Source organism: Saimiri boliviensis, chromosome 3 (assembly GCF_048565385.1).
Source record: "Saimiri boliviensis isolate mSaiBol1 chromosome 3, mSaiBol1.pri, whole genome shotgun sequence".
In the NCBI taxonomy this organism is placed as follows: Eukaryota; Metazoa; Chordata; class Mammalia; order Primates; family Cebidae; genus Saimiri; species Saimiri boliviensis.
The window spans coordinates 102,824,576-102,850,315 of NC_133451.1; the positions used below are offsets into that span (position 1 = coordinate 102,824,576).

The 25,740-nt window shown below is 35.4% G+C and overlaps 1 protein-coding gene across 1 annotated transcript in view; it reads left to right on the top strand.

Annotated features, from left to right (window-relative positions):
- Positions 1 to 24,826, top strand: part of ENPEP (glutamyl aminopeptidase) — a 91,307-nt gene extending 66,481 nt beyond the window's left edge. Inside the window, exons 12-20 of the mRNA XM_003929456.4 lie at positions 5,153 to 5,289; positions 5,420 to 5,475; positions 10,590 to 10,740; positions 11,747 to 11,820; positions 11,927 to 12,031; positions 12,115 to 12,285; positions 15,721 to 15,861; positions 19,413 to 19,491; positions 21,188 to 24,826. Of these exons, the coding sequence (XP_003929505.1) occupies positions 5,153 to 5,289; positions 5,420 to 5,475; positions 10,590 to 10,740; positions 11,747 to 11,820; positions 11,927 to 12,031; positions 12,115 to 12,285; positions 15,721 to 15,861; positions 19,413 to 19,491; positions 21,188 to 21,340 (1,067 nt within the window). The 3' untranslated portion in view covers positions 21,341 to 24,826. The remainder of the gene's footprint in view (positions 1 to 5,152; positions 5,290 to 5,419; positions 5,476 to 10,589; positions 10,741 to 11,746; positions 11,821 to 11,926; positions 12,032 to 12,114; positions 12,286 to 15,720; positions 15,862 to 19,412; positions 19,492 to 21,187) is intronic.
- The last annotated feature ends 914 nt before the right edge of the window (positions 24,827 to 25,740 follow it).

The following is a 25,740-nucleotide window of genomic DNA, read 5'->3' on the forward strand; positions in this document are numbered from 1 at the left end:
AGGGTTACAATCAATTTCTTCCAAACTCCTGTTAATGTTGATATTTTGACCTCCTCTTATAAATCATGAATGTTCTTAATGGCTTCTAGAATGGTGAATCCTTTCTAGAAGGTTTTCAATGTACCTTGTCCAGATCCATCAGAGGAATCACTATCTATGGCAGTTATTGCCTTACAAAATGTATTTCTTAAACAATGAGTCTTTGAAAGTCAAAGTCACTCCTGGATCCATAGGCTTCAGAATAGATATTGTGTTAGATGCTGTGAAAACATTAATCTCCTTGTACATTTCCATAAGACCTCTTAAATGACCAGGCACATTGTCAATAAGCAGTACTATTTTGAAAGGAATCTTTTTTTTAATGAGCAATAGGTCTCAACAATGGGCATAAAATATTCAGTAAACCATGCTATAAACAGATGTGCTGTCATCCAGGCTTTGTTATTCCATTTATAGAGCACAGGAAGAGTAGACTTAGCATAATTCTTAAGGGTCTTAGGATTTTTAGAATGGTAAATGAGCACTGGCTTTCACTTAAAGTTGCCAGCTGCATCCACACCTAACAACCCGTCCTTTGAAGCTTAAAGCCAGACATTGACTTCTCTCTAGCTGTGAAAGTCCTTGATGGCATTTTCTTCTACTATAAAGCTGTTTCATCTACACTGAAAATGCTTTTAGTGTAGCTGCCTTCGTAAATGATCTTAAAGATCTTCTTATTAACTTGCTGCAACTTCTATTCTATTTCAGTACTTTCTGCTTCACTTTGAACTTTTATATTTAGAGATGGCTTCTTTCCTTAAACCTCAAGAACCAACGTTTGCTAGCTTCCAAGTTTTCTTCTGTAGCTTCCTTACTTCTCTCAGCCTTCAAAGAGTTGAAGATTTAGGGCCTTTCTCTGGATTACGCTTTATATTAAGGAAATGTTTTGGTTAGTTTGATCATCTCTCTGGACAGCTAGAACGTCCTCTTTCTTATCATTTGTGTGTTCACTGGAGTACCACTTAATTTCCTTCAAGGACTTTTTCTTTATGTTTAGAACTTGGCTAACTGTGTAGTGCAAGAGGCCTGGCTTTCAGCCTGTTTCAACTTTTGTTACCCTTTTCTCACTAAGCTTAATCAATTCTAAAGTGAGAGAGGTTCAACTGTTATTTTCATCTGAACACTTAGGGCCATTGTAGGGTTATTGATTGGCCTAATATTAAATTGTGTCTAAAAGAATAGGGAGGCCCAAGGGTGGGGGGGAGAAAGAGAGAGAAAAAGAGAGAGGGAGAGAGAAGGGGAGAGAGAGAGAGAGAGAGAGAGAGAGAGAGAGATAGAGAGAGAGAGAGGAATGGCCAGCTGGTGGAGCGGTTAGAACACACACAACACTTACCAATTAAGTTCTCCCCTTACATGGGTGTGGTTCATGGCTCCCCAAAACAATTACAATAGTAACATCAAAAATCACTGATCACAGATCACCGTAACAGATATAATAATAATGAAAAAGCTTGAAATATTGCAAAAATTACTGAACTGTAAACTAGAGACATGAAGTGAGCACACGATGTTGGAAAAATAGCACTGATTGATTGGCTTTGCTACAAACCTTCAATTAGTAAAAAAAGTGCAGTACCTGCAAAGCACAATAAAGTGAATTCTCTCCAGTGCAATGAAATAAGGTATGCTTGTATACCTTTCTTTACAGGAAAATTTACTAGGCCACTTGCTGAGATTTAGAATAGACCCTGTAATTATTACTAAAACAATCACTAATACTTTCTTGAATAAGTAATTTGTTGAAAGCATTACCACAAATGGATAACCAATCCATTTTATAATGGATCATGTTAGCTTCAGTTTCAGAAATTGAAATTTTCTTCTATGACACTAAAGTCTAATAATGCATTCTACTTGAAATTTTGAGCTCTTCAAGTATACTTTGTATGTCATTAGTTAAAAAGTACTACTCTTGTATCTTTCAGCTGTGTTTTTATTTTCTTAACTAACTAGACATGGGGGCCTCACTATGTTGACCAGATTGGTCTCAAACTGGTCTCAAGCAATCTTCCCATCTTAGCCTCCTGAAGTGCTTGGATTACAGGTGTGAGCTACTGTGCCCAGCCTCAGCTGTTTTACTATTAAGTGATACATAAAATTTAATAAGATGTAAACTCTGTCATTTTACATTACAAAGTAATTCAATTAAAGGATTAGTGCAACACAACATCTATATTACCAAAGAAAAATGTTTTTTTCTCTAGGAATCTCAGGCTATCCTAAGCTGTCTACTTGTCTAAAATTTGTTATAATTATTTATATTAGTAACATTAAAGAACTGTTACCTGTGCTCTGTTGTTGAAATCTATCAGGGTTGAAATTAAAGAGGCTCCATATGAAATTTTGAAAAGGTCTAGGCAAATAATACAAGAAAAAAGTGAGAATTTTCTAGAAAAAGCTCCTACCGAGAAATAACTCATTCAATACTTTTTGGCATAGAGCTAATAAGAAACAGAATAAAACAATTTTTAAGTTGATACAGCATATGTCCATTAAACTTACATTCCAAATATATAAAATGAAATTGCAAGGTGTTTAAAATGTAATTTCAAATGAAAAAGGATTACTAATCATAAAAAGAGTAGGGCCCCATTATGTTTGTTGTATGTTCGTACATGTGTGAATATAGACGACAAACACACACACCTCCCAACACACACAGCATGTAAAAACATGTTAACTATGGTGGGTAATTTTTATATTCTTCTTTACACTTTTCTGTATTTTCCAAATGCTCCATAAAGAATACATGCCATTGTTATAATCTGAAAAAAATTAACAGTAAATGGAGTAACAAAAGAAAAAAAAAAACCACTAACAGTGTGTTTGTCCTGTATTTTAATCTTACTAAAGTATTTTAGTTCTACTCACTTCGTTATGTAACTAAGAACCGAACAGTATTTTGCTGTTGACGACTGTTCTGAAAGTAGCATGAACTTGGAAAGTCCTTAACTACTGACTTCCTGGATCTCAGCTTCCTCATCTATAAAGTGAGAAAAATCACAGTAACTCTAGACAGGCTTAACTAGGTACATACAAAGCACACTAAAATATGGCAGTATTTAGATGGATTGCCAGGAACTTCTTAACGTTATTTATATTTGCTTCACTATTTATAGTACTGGCAGCATATTCCCTTTCATTATAATGGGGATAGCTACCATCTGTTGGGTACGTAATACATAACTATGTGGCCAACACTTTACCTATGTTATCTTATTTAATCTTCACAACAGCCCTGTGAGGGATTTTTGTTTCTGTCTTCCTTGTGGTGAACTGGGACATAGAGGGGTCAAGTGATCTAGCCAAGGTCACACAGCTAGTAAGTCACAGAGCAAGGATTTTATCCTAGATCTTTCAGAATCGAAAGTTCATGCTCTTTCTTCTGTAACATATGGCTTTATGCTTAGCAAGCAACTCTCCTCCTGATACAAACATTCAAAGTGTGCAGATGCCAAAAGATTAGCTTCCTTTCAACAACTTGTCCATGGGAAGATGACAAAGAAAGAGAAATTTTACGTGAGTGAGGTAAGGGCTTATAATTTGTCAATATCTACTCTGAAGGTTCCTAAAGTAACTTACTGTCTTGTTGAAGGGCTTACTCACATACTGGGAAAAACAACTGTGTCCTGGATATCTTCCAGACCTTGCAAACACTTCCAAAATGTAAATCATATTTCCTCCCAAACTGACTCACCTTTCTCTATTCTTTACTGGCAACACCATTATTCATCCAGTCATGCAATCCATTTTCTCCTCCTCTGACTGCCCACATCAAGTTAAAAAAAGGGTTTCGTTGATTTTGTCTGTGATATGTCTCTTGAATACATCAACTTCTTTCTAGTTTCATCATCTCCACAGTAGTGTAAGCCCTTGTCTTCTATTGCCCTACATGACTACAGTGGGCACTAAATTAGTCTTATCTCTAGAATCACCTCCAAAATATCTCCTATACCACTATTGAAATCATTTTCCAGGAAATAGACTTGAGCATGTTATTTTTCTGCTTAAAACTCTTTTCTTCTCTCAGAAGATGTATTCTTAACATGGCATATGACTCTTCATACTGGAGCCCTGGCTTTTATTTCCAGCATCATTTTCTATTTTCTAGTATCACAACCTACATTGTTGGTACACTGAAATATTTGAAATTTCTCAACTATACTGTGTTTCTATACCATTATTTAAATTGCATATCGTCCATGTAAACAAAAGAGTGTATGAGCTGAGAAGTATAGGAGCAATGCTAGCAAACATGGTTATATCAAAGCATAGCTATTATTTCAAGTACATATACCTAAACCATAAGTCTCTGCTTCTTCAATATTAGGCTTCTAAATTCTATACAACAGAGCCTGGCATATATATGGATACTGCTTTAGAAAGAATGCTGATTTGATAAATTCATTGATGGAAAAGTATTGTTGTAACCTACTGAAATAGGAAGTAGAAGACTTTACAAATATAAATAAAAATGGAAGAACAAGTATGAAGTGGGTTACAAAATAAAGAATGTTTCATTTGGATCTCAATTCTATTGCAGGTCTTCTTGATGCAGTAACATTTTTAAAGTGTTGCTGATTATCAATTTATTATTCTGCTTAGCAGTAGCCATTTCCATCAACTTCAATGTCGATTTTAATAAACAAAGTATTATTTTGAGTGTTTACATCTTTATTCCCTCCCAGGGCTGCCCCAGTGAATACTCTTTGTGTAATACATCCATTATGATGAGGGATCTATGGACTACCCTGAAGGCACAGACTTCTCTGTCTTCAGGCATTGTTTTCTTTTATTGATGGATTGACCAGCACAAAATTATTTCACCCATTTGGGAAGCTTCTGCCAGTAAAAACTATCCATCATAAATTACAGTATAATTATTTGTGTTACTTATTCTTTTTTACCTCATTTATTATAGTGACACTCTAAAGTTAGTCAACTAAGTAAAAATTAGGCTTTGGGCTTTGGATCCAAATCAAACCTGCCTCCTTGAGCTAACATTTCTTTTCTTTTCCTTTCTTTTATTTTCTTTTTGCCCTCTGGGTCTAATTTCTCTGTGTTTACAGTACATGCAAACATGTTGCTCATTAGTGTTTATTTACTACCACAGGAATCACTTTGAACTCTTCTAATCCTAGTGGAAATGCTTTTCTCAAAATAAACCCAGATCATATTGGGTTTTATCGTGTAAATTATGAAGTAGCAACTTGGGACTCTATAGCTGCAGAGCTCTCCTTGAACCACAAGGTAAGAGATGGCAATGTTTGGAAATTGTTTTATTTTTGTTCTAAGAAGAGCACCTTATTGATATTAATTTTTTTCATCATGCTTTGCCTTAAGAGTTGTGTTTTTTATCTCTCTTTCTCCCTCTTCCCAGAATTTTTCTTCAGCTGACCGTGCAAGTCTTATTGATGATGCTTTTGCCTTGGCAAGGTGCGTTTTGGAATGAGACTAAATTACTTAAAATACTGTGGGTTTTGTCATAAATTTCTTATAAATGAATTTAACATTGAAGTATTAATCAGCTTTAGCTTAAAATACCCAAAGCCACTACTGAAAACATTATTGTTTTTCTTAACTCTCTTTTCAAAAGTTCACATGAGCCTCATAGTCAAAATACTGACATTAGCCCTTAATGTATACAAAAAACTCACCTAACATATTGACTTTGAATATGGTTTGTCTATATCAGGATCCTTAAGCTAATTAGGAATGACATTTGCAAATGATCAAAGTGTACCTTCATAATTTGATTTAATAAAAAGACAAACAATGTGTTTTATTAATTCAGTTCTGTGAGCCCAAGTCCAGTGTAAGATTTTATAGCCTAGAACTGTCAAATCTTGTTCAGGTCACTGGGGTAAGAAGAATGAGCTAGGGTGCTTTAGAACTGATCAGAATTAAGGGACAATTTGGAAAATTTAACTCTTTTTCTCATCGTCTGAAGATAACCTGCTCTTTAGAAAAAGATAATCAGCCTAGGTTTGGGGAACCAAGTAGCATCCATGGTACCTCTAATTTTTTTAATTCATGTAGTCTAACACCAGTAATTAAACAAGCATTTATTGGGTTTCTGGCACTTTGCAGAAGCTGGGGACACAGACAATTTTATTTCTCTGGCTTTGTAGTGGCCTCATTCTAGATATGAGCAATGTGCTAAGAACGAGGTGCCACTTCCCTCAGTAGCCTCTCATGGTCTCTTTCTCTGCGTTGAATATGCTTCTTATGGATCCTATATTTCCTCATGATATTTTACTGCTATTTTTATTAATTATGCATCTCACTCATCAAACTGAAGGTGCCACGAGGATAGGCACCCAAACCCAGCTCCTGACTGTACATGGCCAATAATAGTTGATAATAAATACCGACTAGAGAGCTGGAAGAATAGTATGATAGTACTAAAGGTGTGGGGAAACTTACATAGAGTTCCCAGATATTGCAAGTATATTGCAGTATATTGCAAGTCAGAAAACCTTGACATATTTCAAGGAAGGAATTATAGTGATCAAAAGCAGGCTCTTGAACCCCATTAAAATCTTAATTCCATATAACCTTAAGTGAGTCTCTTAACCTCTCTCTGGCTCAATTTTCTTGTTACCAAAGTGGAGATGACCTTATAAGACTTTTGTGAGAAATAAATGAGATAATGGACATAAAACACTTAAAAGATTATCTGGTATGTAGAAAGTACTCAATACATTATACGACCTGACCAAAATGCATCCACCATTAATTAGTAGTGAAGACACATTTAGATCAGCTCTTCTGAATATGTAGTCTATACTCCTTTTGTAGCTAATAGATAATGTGATGTTCCAGCGAACCTCCAAGTTTAACCTCCTGGATATGTAATAGGTTATTTTCACAATATTATAGTATACTACTCACTCACTTGATAAATATACATTGAGGACCTATGCCAGGCACTGTGTAGAATAGAACCTGGGAAATTAAATGATGAAGGAAGATGATCAATAAGTATTTTAAAACAGAATCATTTAGTTTTTTTAAAAAAATATCCTGTTTCAAAGCTCAGCTTCTTCACTCTTAGAAATTACAAAGAACTGCACTATCTCTACAGTTTAATTTGCATCGCAATGTAGATGGTTCTTTCTGTTCCAAGATTAAGTGAAAGCCTGTTGAACAGCTCTCTCTGAGGAACTGAGTATAAAGCAAGTAACTTACACTACTGGAAAGACTTTCTCACATTTGCTTATCTCCTTGGCCACAGCCCCATAAAACTGTGAAAAGCTGTGGAGAGGAAGAAGGTGAAACAAATTTGAAATTCGAAACATGTAGGATCACACAAGAGAGCTAGAAAATACCTGAGCTATCACCTGGCTCAATCATGTTCTGCAGCACATAAGGAAAATGGGACTCAGAGATAAACAGATTCAACCAGCATTGGTTAGAGCCAAGAGGACGGCTTGAAAGATCACTTCAGCTAAGACCACTACGAAACTTTGGTGGAGGGGGTGGAAGAGAAAAGAAATGCATAGTTAAATAGGTAAGCAACTGTGGCAGGATTAGAATTTACACAAGTCTACTGAGGTATTTAAAAGGAGTGTAGTAGCCATTATATTTAACAATCAGGACTAAATGATACATCTGAAAATAAATGTGATTTTTATTCCCCTGTCTCTTCCAAATTGATCTGAAGAGGTAGTACTCTTACTGCCCTGGCTGGGTATATGCCTCTTTTGGTCAAGGTAAGAAATAAAAATTTACCTATTACCACTAGTTCATCCAAACCCTCTCAATTCCGTAACATGCTCAGTCAAGTAAAATTATCAAAGCTTTTTACCTCGTTTAAAGCTTTTTCCTGCCCCTAGCTTAGGCCAGGTTCAGGTCAGTCACCTGCAATGGGGAATGGGGTGATGAATTTCCTCTTCATTTCTCTGCTTGGAACTTCTACTTTTCTCAGTCACTGTCCTGCCTCTGGTTTCTCCAAAGTTAAAGCAAGGAGAGGAACGTTTTCCCTCTCAGGAAAGGAAAATGTTCCTGATGTGATATCTACTTTCCATCCTCTCTGAACTTTGTTGATGTTTAATGCTAATTCTTGTCCTCGTGTTGTGTTTTCATGGCATTTTTGTCACCCATGTCCATTCCATTGAGAAGGGTCTTTCTCTTGCAGTTTCCTTGAGGTGGGCAGTTGGAAACTTCTGACCCACTTCTGGTCCACAGGAAGTGGTCATGTATGCTTTACCCTGACAATGTTTAAAAGAACAGGCCACCCCATGCAGTCCCATCTCTTCACTCTGAGGCCTGAACACGAGCCAAACAGTCTCTCATCCTTCAGATTTCTCACGGTGTCAGACACCAGGCCACCATACCCCCAAGTTCCAGGAGACACAGGTAAACCTCTTCGAGTGATCGGTCCCACTGAAACCTCACTCCTGAGGCTTAGACAGAAAAGCATCTTGTCCCCTAGCCCTCGGAGGGGAGAGCATTTACAGTGTACTCAGTATACTGACAGCACTCTTCAAAAGCCCTCCACTAAAATGTCTTTCCCTCCTTCTTCTTCTCCAACGTCTTTTATAGGCTGGTGGGGGGCTATCAGGCAAGAATCACACAGTCCTGTGCTTTACCATGTTACCCTGCTTTAGGATCCTGCATCTTTCTTTGGAGTGTAGGCTAAGAGATTTTGTCTTGGGGTCTTGCCAAAACAGACACAGAAATAATTATTCCCCCGACTCCACCCTCTGCTTGTTACAATAGTTCTTCTGTTTTTTTTGTTTTCCCTTTGCAATTACTTCATGTTGTTTCCTGCAGCCTACTTCTTGCTACAGCCAGTGGGGGGTGGGATAAGGGAAAGCTGAGAGTGCTAGCCGACAAGCCATGGATGGGGGCAGGAGTCACTAGGAAAGGTAATCATGGCAAAGAGGACAGCTGAAAGGACCATTGAAGCTAATGATCTAAACAGAATTTCAGCCAGGTTTCAAGGACCACTGGCTCCAAGAATATCCAAGGTAAGGGCCACTTTAGCAAGTAAGGACCAGCAGGTGAACAGCAGTCAAGCCAAGATCATGGACCTCAGATACAAACATTTTTGTTAAGTGTTTGCAGAGATGACCAGAGAACAACATAGAACTCTATAAGCAACTTTTCCCATCCTCTCATGGACTATCCCTTAAAGGAAGTGAGAAGATGGGGAATGGGAAAAGAATGCAAAGGTGATTTGGTTAATTGCAAAATGACTGTTTTAAGCCAGAGATCTGAATTTAATTGGCAAGTTCAATTCAGAGACTAGACAGCTGGTAACTTCTCATGCCCTTCACACCACCTGAAGATCTTGCTGAAGAATCACAGCACACGGGATAAGTTTTACTCACCCAGGCACCTCTCTCAACCATTTTTACTGTCCCTCTAGAGAGCTATGTTTGACAAGACAGTATACTTACCTAGTTAACTCAGGCTTCTCTTAAGAAGAGCTATGCAGTCTTTTGAAGTTACACTCAGGAAAACAAAAAGCAAACCTTCTGCTATAAAAGTCCCCCAACCTTCCTAGGTACCTTAGTCCAAGATAGAAGAGCGACAATGCTCTCATATGACCTTTGTCTTATTCTCCATTTTATTTGGTGGAAACTTTAAGTTATAGCTTCCAACCTCTCTACCTGTAGAATATAGCAAACTTCTAGGATCTAAGTCCCTCCTGCTGGGCTCTCACTATATAAACAGAAGATTTTTAAACAAAGAAAATTCTCGACAAGTCTGGACTTCAGAACTGCCGTTTGTCTTGGGACTTAACAAATGGAGTTTGAAACCCAAAGTTGAGTAAGAATGCTAGCAGTCTTGAGTTCCCTAGAAGCAGGGTCAGAAATAGAGGTTCTTGTACCAGTGGTTCCTTGAGAGTAATTTCATGAGATAGGGAGTAAAAAAACAAAAACAAAAACAGAAGAAACAGGACAGGGAAGTGGGGAAAGCTGAGCTGATTTCAAAGGCCCTAAAATTCTTTTGAAAGGAGAAGAAAGTAGATTCTTTAACCTTTAGAATGTCAATATTATCTTTGAATTTTCTAGAAGAGAAAAATCTACTTTTTAAATGACATGTTATAAAGGAAAAGAAAAGTTCAATTTGAATGTTTTAAGCATTCAGGATTCATGAGTACTGTTATTCATGTTTCTTCGTCATAGGCAAATGTAAATAATATTAACAAAATATATTTATAATAGTGAATTTATATATTATAATCAGCTTGGGAACCTAAAATTTTAAAGTTTCTATTTGTCAATATTAACCGTTCAGCTAAATGGCCTTTGTTTTATTTGAAATTTTGGTATTGCACTTTTCCAAATGTACATCTTAATGCCTCTCTTCCTTCTTACTCTTGAACGTATGAAAGCACTACTATATAATGTTGGACAAACCTTTTTGATTAGGCCTCAACAATAAATGCAATTCCTGATTGTTGAATGGAGGAATCTTCATTAACATGGAAAGCTTTCATTGCCAAAACTTTCAGCTAAATGGAAACTAAAGTCTGTGGTTTTTAATTAACTGTGGTTCTGTTTGTTTGTTTGTTTGTTTGTTTTGGTCTTTCTCAGAGCCCAACTTCTAGATTATAAGGTGCCTTTGAACTTGACCAAGTATCTCAGAAGGGAAGAGGACTTTTTACCATGGCAGAGAGTCATTTCAGCTGTAACCTACATCATTAGCATGTTTGAAGATGATAAAGAGCTATATCCTATGATTGAGGTGATGTTAATGCTATGGTATCTTATGAAAGTAAATGTTTAGCATTAGTAAAATAGGATACTTTCTGAGAGAAGGAGCTCCTGGGGACATAGAGCATGTTTGCTTGCTAGGTGGAATCCAAAGGAAGTGCAATGACTTGACTAATCAAAGCAAAGCTACGCCATCTACCCTTTTTTGGTAGAATTTGTCGTTCTGCTTACATACCATTTAGGTGCATTTTAGTATTACAAGAAATACAACAATTAATATTTTACTTAAAATACACAATATTTTAGACAATAAATACTAATTGGATCTTATTTTAAGTGGACTTTATGATGAAATGATTATTTTAAAATATAACATTATTTCTTCTTATTCTTACTGCTGGTATTTTCCACATTGAGATTTTATTCTAAGTAGTGATTCTAAATACTGTTTCTTTGCTTTGTGATTCCGTAGCACATAAGTAGGACACTTGTAATTTTAAACAAATTCTGGATTCAAATCTCTAGTTCTTCTGTTTACAAAATGAAAGATCTTGAACAAATGATTTAATATTTGTGAGTCTTAATTTCCTTTGTATATTAGGAATGTCAGCAGTCGCCTATCTGTGGTAATGGCATAGTGAGGATCAAATAATATGAAAGTCCTTTGTAAAACCCAAAGCAGTATACAAATATCAGTTATTTTTATTATTTCATATATACTTAAACAATCTTCTTAGTGCAGGAAGTATATCAAGTGTTTTCCTATTTATTGCATATGTTAAAAGAAACAGAAGTTAAAAGGGCCTTACCCAAAGTTTTATAAAACATTACAGGAAGGTCTAGGATGGTTCATATTTTCAGGATTGAAGCAAAATTGCAATGTGATAGGAACTAAATACAGTTTTTCTAAGGGCAAGCGCAAAGTACTCTGAACTAGTAGGAAAACAGATTATAACAGGGGCTGCAGAGTATAATAATTGGGATACTACTGATACGTAGTAAATTATTACTCATTGTACATAATGCTTTTATTCCAGGAATACTTCCAAGTTCAAGTGAAGCCTATTGCAGATTCTCTGGGATGGAATGATACTGGAGACCACCTCACAAAGTTATTTCTCACCTTTTAGCCACTAATATTCATTTAATATTTGTTTTTGTTTTAAGACTTTTGAAAAGTGCTTAAGGCCCTGGATTTGTGTTTGTTTGTTTTTAAGGTTACTCCGTTCCTCTGTGTTAGGGTTTGCGTGCAAGATGGGAGACAGAGAAGCCTTGGACAATGCTTCCCTGTTATTTGAGCGATGGCTAACTGGGACTGAAAGGTGATTACTCATATTGTTATGTTTAGAAGACACAACTGAGAAAAGAGTAGCTGAAATCTCTGAAACACTGTTTCTTCTTCTAGGATTCCTGTAAATCTCAGGCTTCTGGTGTATCGGTATGGGATGCAGAACTCTGGCAATGAGACTTCATGGAACTATACTCTTGAGCAATACCAGAAAACTTCATTAGCTCAAGAAAAAGAAAAACTGCTCTATGGATTAGCATCAGTAAGGAATGTTACTCTCTTGTCAAGGTAAGTTGGGCTTTTGTTTCATGTATATAAACGGTATTCAATAGTTTACGTGTCACAATCTCTTTAAGACTCTGATTAAAGTATGATGTTTTGTTGCCAAAAAAATCCATTAAAAACTATTTTCCCTGCAAGAAACAAAATATCCATGTAAGACTGGCCTAACAATAAGCAAAAAACAATAAGTAATCTCATATGAAAACATTCTGGACATAAGTAGCTTCCAGTTGTGTGCAGTGGCTCAACATTTTCACCCAAGATGCAGTCTTTTCTCGTTTTGATTTTCCATGCTCGACATGTTGGATGTCTCATGACTTCCAGACCTTGAAACATTTTGTTTTTTCACAAACATGTGTGATGGAGGTAGGACAGGAACAAAAGAGTTTCCTCACCAGGCTGTCTTTCCTCACAAGACAACAGGATAGTTGTCTCCAGTTCCCCTCATAGTCCAGAATGGGATCTCCCTTCATCATTCTGGGTCACACTCTGGGTCTACTACTTGACCATTTGCTGACTAGCATGAACTTGAATTCCTTTGGCTGATTTGAGCCAATTAGAGCTATCAGGGACTGCGGTAGAAGTCTGCCTTATCTAAGATCAAGAATATCAAATGGTATCAGAACAAAAGTGGGCTCTGTGAGTAGAGAAAGAGGAGTGTCTGCCACAAATGTATTGACACTCCACTCAGAAGGCACAAAGACTACTTGAAGCTCATCTGTGACTTGTTTCCCTCTCTGCATCTATACTCAAAATCAACTAGCTTCTTCCTTAATTCATTTTTTGCTTCTTATAGTGTCTGAGTTATTTACTTCACGTATTTAACCAACACTTATGATGTCCTTTCTATGTGTAGTTATATAGATTGTGAGAATAAAAATGAATAAAACAAAAATAAAAAGGACATCTATCCTTGAGTTACTTACAGCTTCATGGGAAAGGCAGAATGTAAATAGTAAATTACAATGAAATATCAATTTAAAAGGGCAACCAGAAACAGTTTGCTTTTACCAGGTACAGCCAATAATGTACCTTCAGCCTCTTACCTCAGGGCTATATATTAATTCTCCTGCTCTCTGCCATGACAGTTCATCAAGAACTTGATCATCTTGGCTGTGGACAGTGACTCATGCCTATAATCCCAGCACTTTGGGAGGCTGAGGCAGGAGGTTTTCTTAAGCCCAGGAGGAGTTCAAGACCAACCTGGGAAACATAGTGAGACCTCATATCTATTGAAAAAAAAAAAAAAAAAGAACTTGATCATTTTAACATTTCACAAAACATCACACTGATTCATTACTTTAATGGCAGTTTGCTGATTGTATCTGGTAAGAAAAGTAGCAGGTACTTTTAGATGCCTTTGTAAACCCTTGTGAACTAGGGGATGAAAGATAAATTGCACAAAAATTCAGGATCCCATCACTTGAGTGCAGTTTCTGGAAGTTCAGTAGTTTACAGCGTATCACAATATTCCCTCTAAAGTAAAAGAAAGTTGTTGCACTTTGAATGACATGCCACAGGAAAAGATTATTTTGGTGGGCTTGGTATGCTTTTTAAAAAATTTTGGAAGCCACATATCTCACATTTGAGTGTGTTACTTTAACCATTTACAAAGTCTTCCAGTTTCGAATAATGACCAGAGTGAAAAAGATTCTGCAGCAAGTTCAGGCTGCAGTAAGAGCTTCCTTGGAATTCTTTTCTTATTTGAAACATGTGATTGGTATGTTGTATTTTCATATAAGTAGATTTACTCATATACTGCAAGTGCAAAGAAAATGTAGGATCTTGCTTTTCTATCTGATTGTTCCCAAGAGTTCTCACACTGTCGGGTGATGAGCCAGTGGGAGGGAGAACAACTGATGTTGACTATTTGTGTCTGCCAGTCTAGTTTTTAAATACGTTGTTAAATTAGAGTTGTCATTTAAATAGTCTCTTGGAGTAAATGTTCACTCTTCTAGAGTTCCTTCCCTTCTCCATGTTCCTTCTGCATAGGGAGACATGCCACCTTTGTGGTGACAGACAAAGAGACCTCTGGTTTTTGCTGCTTTTGCCTTAAGGTGTTTACATATTTTGGTCTGGGCCGGAGTCCACTGAGTTTTCACTGATCACATTTTACCTTCTGGAGCACTATCTGTCATCCAGAGATGAAAGCTGTGGTCCCAATCCCTTGCTTCTGTTCATGAAGTACCTGGGCTGTATGTATGGTATTTTTGTTTTCCCATCAGGCCTTCCAACATCCCTACCTCTTACTGCTGAGTGAAGAAGCTGATAGGTCCCCCTAAACAGGATCCACAAGTCAAAGGAACCAGGATAATTACCTTAAACCCATTCGTATATTCACCTTATCTTGCCTACGATGTACTATCACGCTTCCATGCCATTTTGTCATAGCACAAAAGTACATGCTGAACTATAGACCTGTTCTTAAGGGGTTGTGTTTTCCAATTTCCCATGTGGCATGGACTTTGTTTAAACTTGAGTTTTCTCCAGTCCCATTTAGGGTAAATTTCTGTGTCAAGTATGCTAGGGGTCTTGATATATTAATAAAAGCATACATAATTTAGAAATACCTTTTCTCTTTGACAAAGCCTGATTCTCAAAGGCTCACAACTCAAGTTGAAGAGTGATTCCTTTGTTGTAGTTATTTCTCATAGTCTCCTAATGATATACATTAATTGAGCCAATGGGTAGGATGCCATGAGGCAGCAAGACTTGAGTAACATGAAACTATATCTAATCTATCAGTGGTAGACATCCAGTTTTGAGGTTCCCTTTTCACAGTGAATAAAATATGTGCTGACCTTATGTGGAAACACTTTTTCAATACAATATACACTTAAAAGGTCTTGGGCTAGAAATGCTACTCTAGGTATAGCCATGGTATAAAATTAAACCTATCCATTTAGTCATTTAATTTATCTTGTACTTATTTGTGTTCTTAATTATTGCCAACTAATATAACCATATAGGCTACATTAGAGGATTGTTTCTTACAATTTAGGGAAGAACAAACAAGTTTTAACTGCTTTCCTATAGAATATAAGAGCATAAATACATTCTCTTAATTTACTGGCTTCTTTTTAAAAATCCAGTGGCATAATAGGTACGTGTACTCTATTGAATAAATGCTGTTTTAAAATATTAATGGTTAAAAATCTGTGTTTTAAAATTGTTTTGGTACTTCTAAAATAATTTAATTTTTAAATGTTTTTATAGTTTACATTCTACTGGTCCTTAAAATCGTAGGTTGCTCTTTAACAACAGTTAAACATATCAGAAATGTTTAAGTTGTCTTTCATCATTTGTCATATTTAATTCACTTTATCAGTTGATACCTCAAGAATTAAATTGCTGGCTTGAAAACTATTTTACATTGGAATTTAGCTAAGGGTGAACATTAAAAGTTCATGTTGAATTGTTTTTCTGTTTGGCTTCTCTTAGGTATTTGGATTTGCTCAAGGACACAAACCTTATTAAAACTCAGGATGTGTTTACAGTCATTCGATATATCTCATATAACAGCTATGGGAAGAACATGGCCTGGAATTGGATACAACTCAACTGGGACTATCTAGTTGACAGGTGGGATGATCAGATAATGGCCTGCTCTTCTCTTTGTTTCATACTATCTACAGATTCCTTCATTTTTCTTTGGGCCACCATCTCCGACATGTATACAGTATCTAAAATAGTATATTATTAGAGGTAAAGGTTCATGGTATTGTCCTTCCAGGGAAGCAATGTACTAGTTAATTTTAAGAACAATTTTTTTTTCCCCTGGAAATTACTGTTTCAATTGACCTATAGGATTCTGAGATTTGGAACACTAAATTGCATCATTTTTAGTTTGGTTAAAACAAGTTAATATAATTCTGCCTGTTGTGCTGGTACCTAGCATAATGCCAGGCACATATTTAGTTCTCAATTAATATTTGATGAAAACTAGGTAAAAATTATTGGACCTGGGTTCCAATTAGAGTTCTATATCATACTGGGCTTATACGGGTGATAACTATCACCTATCCTAACCAGATAATGAAACTTCAGGTATTTTGAATGGTTCTTAAAAGGGGATTACATTTTGTAGGCAAACAGCAGTTTAAAAATGGGAAATAGCAAGGGCAAGAGAAGAGCAAAATCAGTGAAAGAGATGCTTTTCCAAACTTCATATTTCTTCAGCCCTGTGCAGAAGAAATATTGCTGCTCTTGGTTATGATCTTCTAAATATAATGCTCAATTTCCATCCAAAGGCAGTTCTTTGGAAGAGTATAAAATAGAATACAGAATAAATGTATGTCCCGAATAAACATATAAACATTGATGAAAAGACCTTTGCCATCTGTAATCCCTACATTAGGAAATAGCCTCTGTTATCTCCTCTTAATCTCTCCTGTCAGTCCAGCGGCTCTGCCTCATTGATAATGACTGCCTTATGAGAAATACCAACTACAATGATAACTTCTAATTATTTTCTCTTTTCTACCCTACATCTTACCAGAGTGCTATTATGTCCATTTACATTTCTTTTTTTCTTGAGATCCAGATTCTATCTCTAACTCCCAACCAAAATACACTACATTGCTTCTGTCTCTTTGTGATAAATTTTTACCTTTTCTATTCTTGTAACTATTGAGTGTCACTGCTATTCCATCTCTATGAAGGTTGGTTGGTGTGCATGTGAGTGTGTGTGTGTGTGTGTGTGTGTGTGTGCATGCACACATATGCATTGTTCATCTTTTATGATTGTTTAAATGAAATGCTTAATTTAGAATGAATGAATCTACCTATTAAAAATGTTATTATCTAGATGTAACAATTTATATCATGCAAATTAATACCCTCCATTTTGAAAGAAATATGGCTAGTGATACCTACTGCATGTTTTATTTTAATTGAAAAGATCATAAAACTATCTCTTTTCTATGGTGTATGGTGCAAGAAACCTATATAGATAAAGCACAAAAGTTACTTTTGAGTTATTATGAAAAGATAAGTAAATAATATTTTATTTTGCATAGTAAAATGGTCATTCACTTATTGTTTATTAAATAAATATTTCTTAAGGCTTATTTGAATAGCTCTGCTGTGATTTATTTCAAAAAAAATGATTTTTTCATTTTTAAAAATTAGTTGTTACACTTCAAGAAAATTAAGTAGAAAAAAATAGTTTTTACTTTGTCATAAAGGTCATATACATCTGGCCTTAAAATAAATGTATTACATCTGATAAACTGATTATTTTTCAAGGGAAAAAATAAAGATAAACTATTTCCAGAAGTACTCCAAAACTCTTGCCCAAGGCTTTTGGTATTTCTTCATAGTCTAATAAACTATTTCTCATATTATTTCAAATGGCCCCAAACATGAAATTACATAATAACCACATGGCTAACACACACAAACAGCCAATATTAATCATACTTGGCTTGAATAAACAGAATTTCTCTATAAAAAATATATTTAAAAAATGAAACAAAAATGAGCCAAACTTTATCCAAATATTTCCAAACACTTGAACATTTTCCAAATTTCAGGATGTGTAGTTTTATGATCTCCATTTCTGAATAATTTATTGTCATCCTAAAATAAATAAGCTTCTATTTAAATAAATAAAACTTTTCTCATGTTATTTTTATGACAACTGATGGCCACACTACTAATGTCTTTGCCAATTTGAAACTTAACCACAAAGTTCCAAAGATACTTCAGAAATTATTCTTTGCTTTTGTTTCTTCCAATAAACACGTAGATGAAACCATGAATTTGAGTTGACCCAATAAATCAATAATGTGGTGTGATTTTAGTTCATGATGGTAAATGAAAAGTTAAGTCAATAGGACATAATTGAAACCCTTCAAATACTACATCATAAACAATTTAATAAGCACTTAAAAAGTTTTGTGTGTATCAAAATTATTTCTTTTGGATAACGCAATAATACTTGTATAAATATTAAATCCAAGAGGACAATGTTTATATAATTTTTTCAAATAATTTAAAATATAGCAAATCCTTATTTTAGTTTTTAAAAATGACCAATATAATAAACATACAGTATATTTTCCCTTATTTTCTATACTTTACATGATACCGGTTTCCTGGGATGTACATAATTTGTTTTGGCATTTCTGGTATTTAAACAAGTAGTTGCAGTTTTCATTCAGTATATTTCACTGCTAGTTTTTAAAGATGTCCTTTCAACAAAACAGAAAGAAAAATTACAGAAATTATGTCACTGAAAAACATTGTTTTATTAGCTGCAATTAGCAGACTTTCTTTGAATCTATAGAATCTCATTGAAGCAACTCAGTGTGATTTGCTTTTTTTAATTCCTATTTTCTTATTGTGAAACTGATCTTTGCTTAGGCAGCTTGATATAGGTCATAACCCCCACATGCCAGCTACTAATAAAACTTTTTGAAAAAAGAATAAATAGCCTATATTTAAATTTCTGTACCAGTAGGAAGATGAATAGAGCATTAGGATAATGATACTAGAGGTGTTCTGCTGTAACGGAAACATAGAAAGGCAGCTACTGTAAGGACTTGTGTGGGCAATTACTTTTCACTACAGTTAGATTCCTGAAGTGAGTGGTGCAAATTGTTAGTGTGGTTCTGCTTTGTGGGGACAGGCCAGTATCCTATTTGCATGGCTGAAGCCAAATCATTGGTATGTCCATGTTCTAGCTTGGGGGAACAGGAGTAAAAATCCAACAAGTTTAGGCAAGCAATTTTCCTTTATTTAAGGAAGGAGGCTGCAGTTGAACATTGTGCTATGTCCTGTTGGTAAGAATTGGGTTACCTGTGGACACCTAGCTATGAGAGAGCCTAAGAAACACAGTCTCTAGCTGGGTGCTCATATGTGCACAAAAAGAACAGATTTGGGGACTACAACAAGCAGTATTCCACATTTGAGAAAGTTGTGTCAATTTGTCTACAAAAAGAAGTGCAGAATTTACTAAGAATTTATCATGAATAGAATGATTTTAAGTAAAATGGGTTTTCTTACTGTGTTTTCCGTACTTTGAAAATTACTTTTAAAAACTATGAAATAAAAAGGTAACATCTGAATTTAGAGAAAATATGTAACATTCTGAGCACTTACACTTCCTTTTACTCTAAATTTCTCTCCAGATATACACTCAATGACCGAAACCTTGGCCGAATTGTCACAATAGCAGAGCCATTCAACACTGAAATGCAACTGTGGCAGGTATAAAGATAAATTCCTCTGCATTTGTCCAAAATTCCTCTGCATTTGTCCAAGAAGGAACAGAATAAAACTTGTTTTTTTTTTTTCAAATTTTACTTTAAGTTCCGGGATACATGTGCAGAACATGCAGGTTTGTTACATAGGTATACATATGCCATGGTGGTTTGCTGCACCTATCAACCCGTCATCTAGGTTTTAAGTCCTGTATGCATTAGGTATTTGTCCTAATGCTCTCCCTCCCCTTTACCCCCTTACCCCTGGACAAGCCCCAGTGTGTGTTGTTCACCTCCCTGCGTCCATGTGTTCTCATTGTTTAACTCCCACTTATGAGTGAGAACATGTGGTGTTAGGTTTTCTGTTCCTGTGTAAATTTGCTGAGGATGATGGGTTCCAGCTTCATCCATGTCCCTGCAAAGGACATGAACTCATTCTTTCTTACAGCTGCATAGTATTCCATGGTGTATGTGTGCCACATTTTCTTTATCCAGTCTATCATTGATGGGCATCTTTGCTATTGTAAATAGTAAATAGTGCTGCAATAAACATACATTTGCATATGTCTTTATAGTAGAATAATTTATAGTCCTTTGGGTATATATCCAGTAATGGGATAGAATGAAACTATTTTTCCAAACAGAAATGATATTTTCTCAATTCAAATCATGGAAGACAATGAGGAAGAAAGAATTATTTTTGGTTTTGTGTTTTTAAATTGTATATATTAAGGTATAAAACATGTTTTTATTTATCTTGGTAAGTATACATAGCAAATTGAGAAATAATTCTTGTTTCTAGTAAAATATACACCTATTTTTTTTTTCTAAATGCAAAACAATTCAAAGGACCTCTAAGAAAGTTTGAAAGCTGAGAAAGTTGAGGCCGGGACATTGAGAAGGCCACACTAGACAGTTTAGTTCACAAAAGCATGGGCAGAAGGTTGCGCCTTTCCTGTAAACGTAACTCTGGAACAAGTTGGTCAAGATTTGATTCCATTCACAATTCATAGTTTTGCAATTTCAAAACTAATCCCAAATCTGTCAGGTTTCAAATATCTCAAGTCCAAAGGAGGAAAAATGTCTATCAATGTTGAACAAGTTAGAGATTGTGTGAAGTTTTGATATCTGCATGTTAGATATTGAAATGCTAAGAGTTTTCTGTATGTTAAAAAAAACCAAATTATTCTAATTTTATAGAAAATAATTCTAGTATGCTGAGTTTGGGGTAGGGTTTTGGAGGTCAGAGGTGGGACAGCACTAATTTTAACAAAGGCTTTTTTTTTTTTTTTCTTTTTTAAATGAATTCTTAATAAGTGAACTGAAAGTCCATTACAGACTCCTGGAGTGAAAGGCTAAGCAAAACCGTCACTTCATAGGTCAGATTTTCCAGGGAACACCTTGGGGTATCCATGGAAAACAGAGAATGCAGCAGAAACAGAAAAGGGCATGCTAGCATTGACATGCTGCCATCCTTCCCTAAAATGTCAGAGCCTATTTTGGCTTGACATGCTGAGGGGTTCCAAAAAGCTGTAGGTAACAATTGCTAATCTGAGAGATGGGTGCCAAGAGGTGTAGCTCGATGTTATGCAGTGATACTGAATTTCTAGGTAAGAAGGAAGCAAATCCAGTTTGTGAATGAAATTCTTGAAGACTCATTTGGCTGTAAATGATAATTTTAATTACTCCCTTCTCTTTTTTAGATGGAGAGCTTTTTTGCAAAATATCCACAAGCTGGAGCAGGAGAAAAACCTAGGGAGCAAGTGCTGGAAACAGTGAAAAACAACATCGAGTGGCTAAAACAACATAGAAACACCATAAGAGACTGGTTTTTTGATTCAATTGCAAATAGTTAATGTGTTCAAATGTTACAGTTTAATTTTGTGAATCTGTTGTTTCTCTTACAAGCATGATGGAGGAAGCCTTATAAACAGATATTGCTTTTACTAAGCACTGTGTTTATATGTCTTGCAAAGCCTTTAAATTGTTCCTCTTTGTTTATGAAGAAAGATACTAATAGAGTATTTAATATACTCAGGGATTTCTTCTAAGTGTACTTCATAGGAGATTTCTTTACAAACTGAAGATAATTTAATAGTCATTTTAATATCTTTAAATATCATTCTTTGTATCTTAAATCTGTGAAGTAGAACAATTTGGTCTTAGCTTTACATTTTTAGTACCAAAGAAACACCACTTAATCTTCTCTCTTGATTGATTTTTAAAGTTTAAATACCAGTACTTGAGGGACCAATATTACCATCTTAATCTTTATTTTATTATTCAGAATTACAAAGACCTAATATCGTTTTATTCACATATGTCTTACTACTTTAAATCCTACCAACATAACCTGGGCTTAAGTTTTACTTGAGGAGCACATGAATTAGCCAAAAGCAAGGCTGACTGTTGCCTTTGCTCTTATAAAATCAACAAGAGAACTCTCCTCTCCTTTTAAAAATAAATCTAAATGATTACCTTGAAAAAGTATTGTTTTCCAGTGTCACTTTACTCTTGAATAAAAATGACTGCAGTGTTCCCCAAATAATTGAACACATTACAAATATGATTCAAGAATCTGGCATTTTTCATGCCTGGTACTCTTTTATCTTGCTCCATTCCTTACAAAGCTCCTTCAAATATGCTATGAAATTAGAGGGTATATAGTGCTTAACTCTGCTCCATGGATTTTAGAGGAAAAAAGCTAAATAATTGGAAACTGTTCAGGAAAGAGAGAAGGCAGATTATTTCTTAAAACTAAATGGAATTAGAATTTAGCTTTGACCTCACCTAGCATTCTAAGTGTGAAAATGGGGAGACCTGTGGGCATCCCCAGCATGACTCTGCATATCTGAGCATGTGTCTCCTTATAGATCAATTTTATGTATAAACCCTTAGATCCTAATCCATACAGAATGGCACTGATCAAATTTATATGCATGACTTGATCAAATACATCAATTTCATAGAAGCTGGTAGCAAGAATATGTTTAATATGGCACATGATACCTCATAGATCCATAATGTAAGTCCAATAGGCAGAAAATATAGTAAATTACCATGTTTCAATCTGCTGTATCTAGAAAATCTAAATTTATTTGGAACTTTCAAAAATGTAAGGTAATTTAGAATCAGCTTGATAAGAATCAAAGCATATGGAAACAAAATCTTAGTTTTAACTTTATTTATACAGTAATGTGTCCTAATCATGTACTCTGAAACTTTATAAACTTTCCTATTGCTGTTTCATAATTATCACTTCTAAATCCATACAGCCAATAAATTCAAATGTAGACTGGGTGGCAGGTGGCAGATATAAAAGAAATTTCCAGACCAAAAAAAAATAAATATTATTTTAAATTATTTTAGAAGCAAAAAGATATTAACATCATAACTTATCAGAAAACCTCACTATCCTCTTGAGACTTAACTTCAAATTCTGACCACAATCAGAACTAGCACTTGAAGTCTATATACTGTTTCAAGTGGACATATTAAATGAAGTCAGATGGTTTATCCTTCTGTTTTATGAAACAAAGACATTTTAAAAGAAAAATATTAGTTTAAGGGGGTGGTATATAAAACAGATTTCAACTTGCTTACAAGACATTCTATTTCATGCCTTTGCCTTTTGTTGTTCTGTTTTATTCTATTTTAAGCATTAAAACTGAAGACAAATCATTTAGTTCTTGTCACTCCACATGCAAAAAGCGATCTATACTTTCTCATAATAAGTCCACTAGACCAGCAGGTCCTTCTCAAACAATATCTATTTTTTAAAAGGCTGATGCCTAATAGATGGATCTATGCCTAGCATAGTTTACTACTTTGCTTGCTTGGTCTAGTGCAGTATTCACAGGGGACAAAAAATTTAATGTGATGTTTTCAAAATGAAGCCACAGTAAATTTAAAGAATTAATTTTAACTGAAAAAAATTTAACCATCTAATTTCAAGACTTAATGGGAAAATATGGGAAGTGAGGCTATGTAGCAAAAACCAAGGCCAGTATCACTGACTCCCCTCTAGACAGCCTACTCCTATATTCTAGATCATTGCTATGTACCCACATAATTATACATTAGGAGTTTAAATAATAAAACATAGATGCAAAACTGATGGGCAAGAAAGGTTTGGGAAGCAGGGATGAGATGTATACTTGAGTTGAAGGCAATGGTACTCCCATGGTTTACCCTCCAAGTTGGTGAAGTGTTAGTTCAAAAATAGAAAATACAGAGTACGGGCAAAAATCTAGAACAGTAATTCTGAAAGGGGATTGGAGGATGAGAAGGGAATAGAAAGGAGGAGATTGAAATTACCAGTGGAGCTTTCTAAAACATGGCTAGCTAATCATCATCATCAAACTTTTTTTTTTTGCCAAGTATTGTTATAAACACTAGCACTCCACATATATTAATTTTTATGTTTAGTTTTTACAAAACCTCTATAAAGTAGATATTGTTATTGTTCTTATTTTAGAGTGGAGAAACTGAGATGGAGAAGTTACAGAACTTGCACGAGGCTATAAAAGTTGTATCTGGCACTAGCCCATATTTGAACCCAGGCAGTTTATCAGTCTAATCCATATTTAATCTGTATTAGAGTAAAAAATATGCTTTTGAAATCAGAGTGACCTGGGTTTGAATATCAACTACCTGGTAGTTGAGTGCCTTTAACCTCTCCATTGCTGTTTCATCTATAAAGTCAGGATCAAAATAGCAGCCACCTCAATTGTGGTTGTGAAGATTAAATACAAAAATGCATGTAAAGGACATATGTATAGGAAATAACAATCACTCAATAAACATGAGCTCTTATTATTGTTACTGTTATATCTCCCAGTCCCTATTTAAGACAATAGTTTGAAGAATAAAATAAACTTTGGTTCAGGAATAGCCAAACCTAAGCAACTGAAGGCATTAAGGTTAGGCAATGTGTTAGCCTGTGTTACAGTTCATAAATAGTAATTGTCTCTAAAAGAAGATTCTATATTCTACCCCATTGTATTCTACCCCAAAGCAAGTCACATGGTATGTGACTTGCTTTGGCCAGTGAGACAGAGCGAAAATTATGTATGCCAATTTCAGGCAGAAATGTTCAGAACCAGCACTTGGTTTGCCATGTTTGTGTTTCTTCTGTTCCTAGATGCAGCAGTATCCCAGATAGAGGCTGCATTATGAGCCTGAATTCCAAGATGAAAACAATATGGAATAGAACTTAGCCAGCATAGAGTACACATGTACTGTGAATGAGAAATACTCCTTTGTTATTTAAATCACTGAGACTTTGAGATTGTTTGTTACTTCAGCATAATCTAGCCTCATATAAACATCAAACTAATATACTCCTTTGCCATAGTCATTTATTTCCTGTTCTTTCTCCTTCTCCTCCCTCTGTTTCAGGGTTTAGCAAACTTTTGCCTGCCTGTTTTTGTAAGGCCAGAAAGCTAAACATCGTTTTACATTTTTAGGTAGTTTTAAAAAATCAAAAGGAGAATAATAGTTCATGATGTAAAAATTATATAAAATTTGGCTGGGCATGGTGGCTCCCGCCTGTAATCCCAGCACTTTGGGAGGCTGAGGTGGGTGGATAACCTGAGGTCAGGAGTTCGAGACCAGCCTGACTAACATGGAGAAACACCGTCTCTACAAAAAATATAAAATTAGCCAGGTGTGGTGGTTCATGCCTGTAATCCCAGCTACTTGGGAGGCTAAGGCAGGAGAATCACTTGAACCTGGGAGGTGGAGATTGCAGTGAGCCAAGATCACGTCATTACATTCCAGCCTTGGCAACAAGAGTGAAACTCTGTTTAAAAAAAAAAAAAAAAAAAAAAATTATATAAAATTTAAATAAATGTCAACATCCTTAAATAAAGTTTTATTGGAACACACCATAAACATTCATTTATGTATTGATTATGGCTGCTTTTCCTGCTACAAAAGCAGTGCTGAGTAATTGCAATAGAAATTTGATGGCCCACAAGGGCTAAAATATTCACCATCTGGCCCATTACAGAAAGTTTGTTTACCCCTGCTGGATATCATCTTTATTCCTTCCATCCTTTTGCATTCAATTCTCTTTTTTTGATAGAATTTGTTCTGTTGCTCAGGTTGGAATGCAGTGGCAAGATCATGGCTCACCACAGTCTTGATCTCCTGGGCCTAAGAGACCCTCCTGCCTCAGCCTCCCAAGTAGCTGAGACCACAAGAATATGCCACCACGCCAGGCTAATTTTTTGTAGAGACAAGGTCTCCCTTT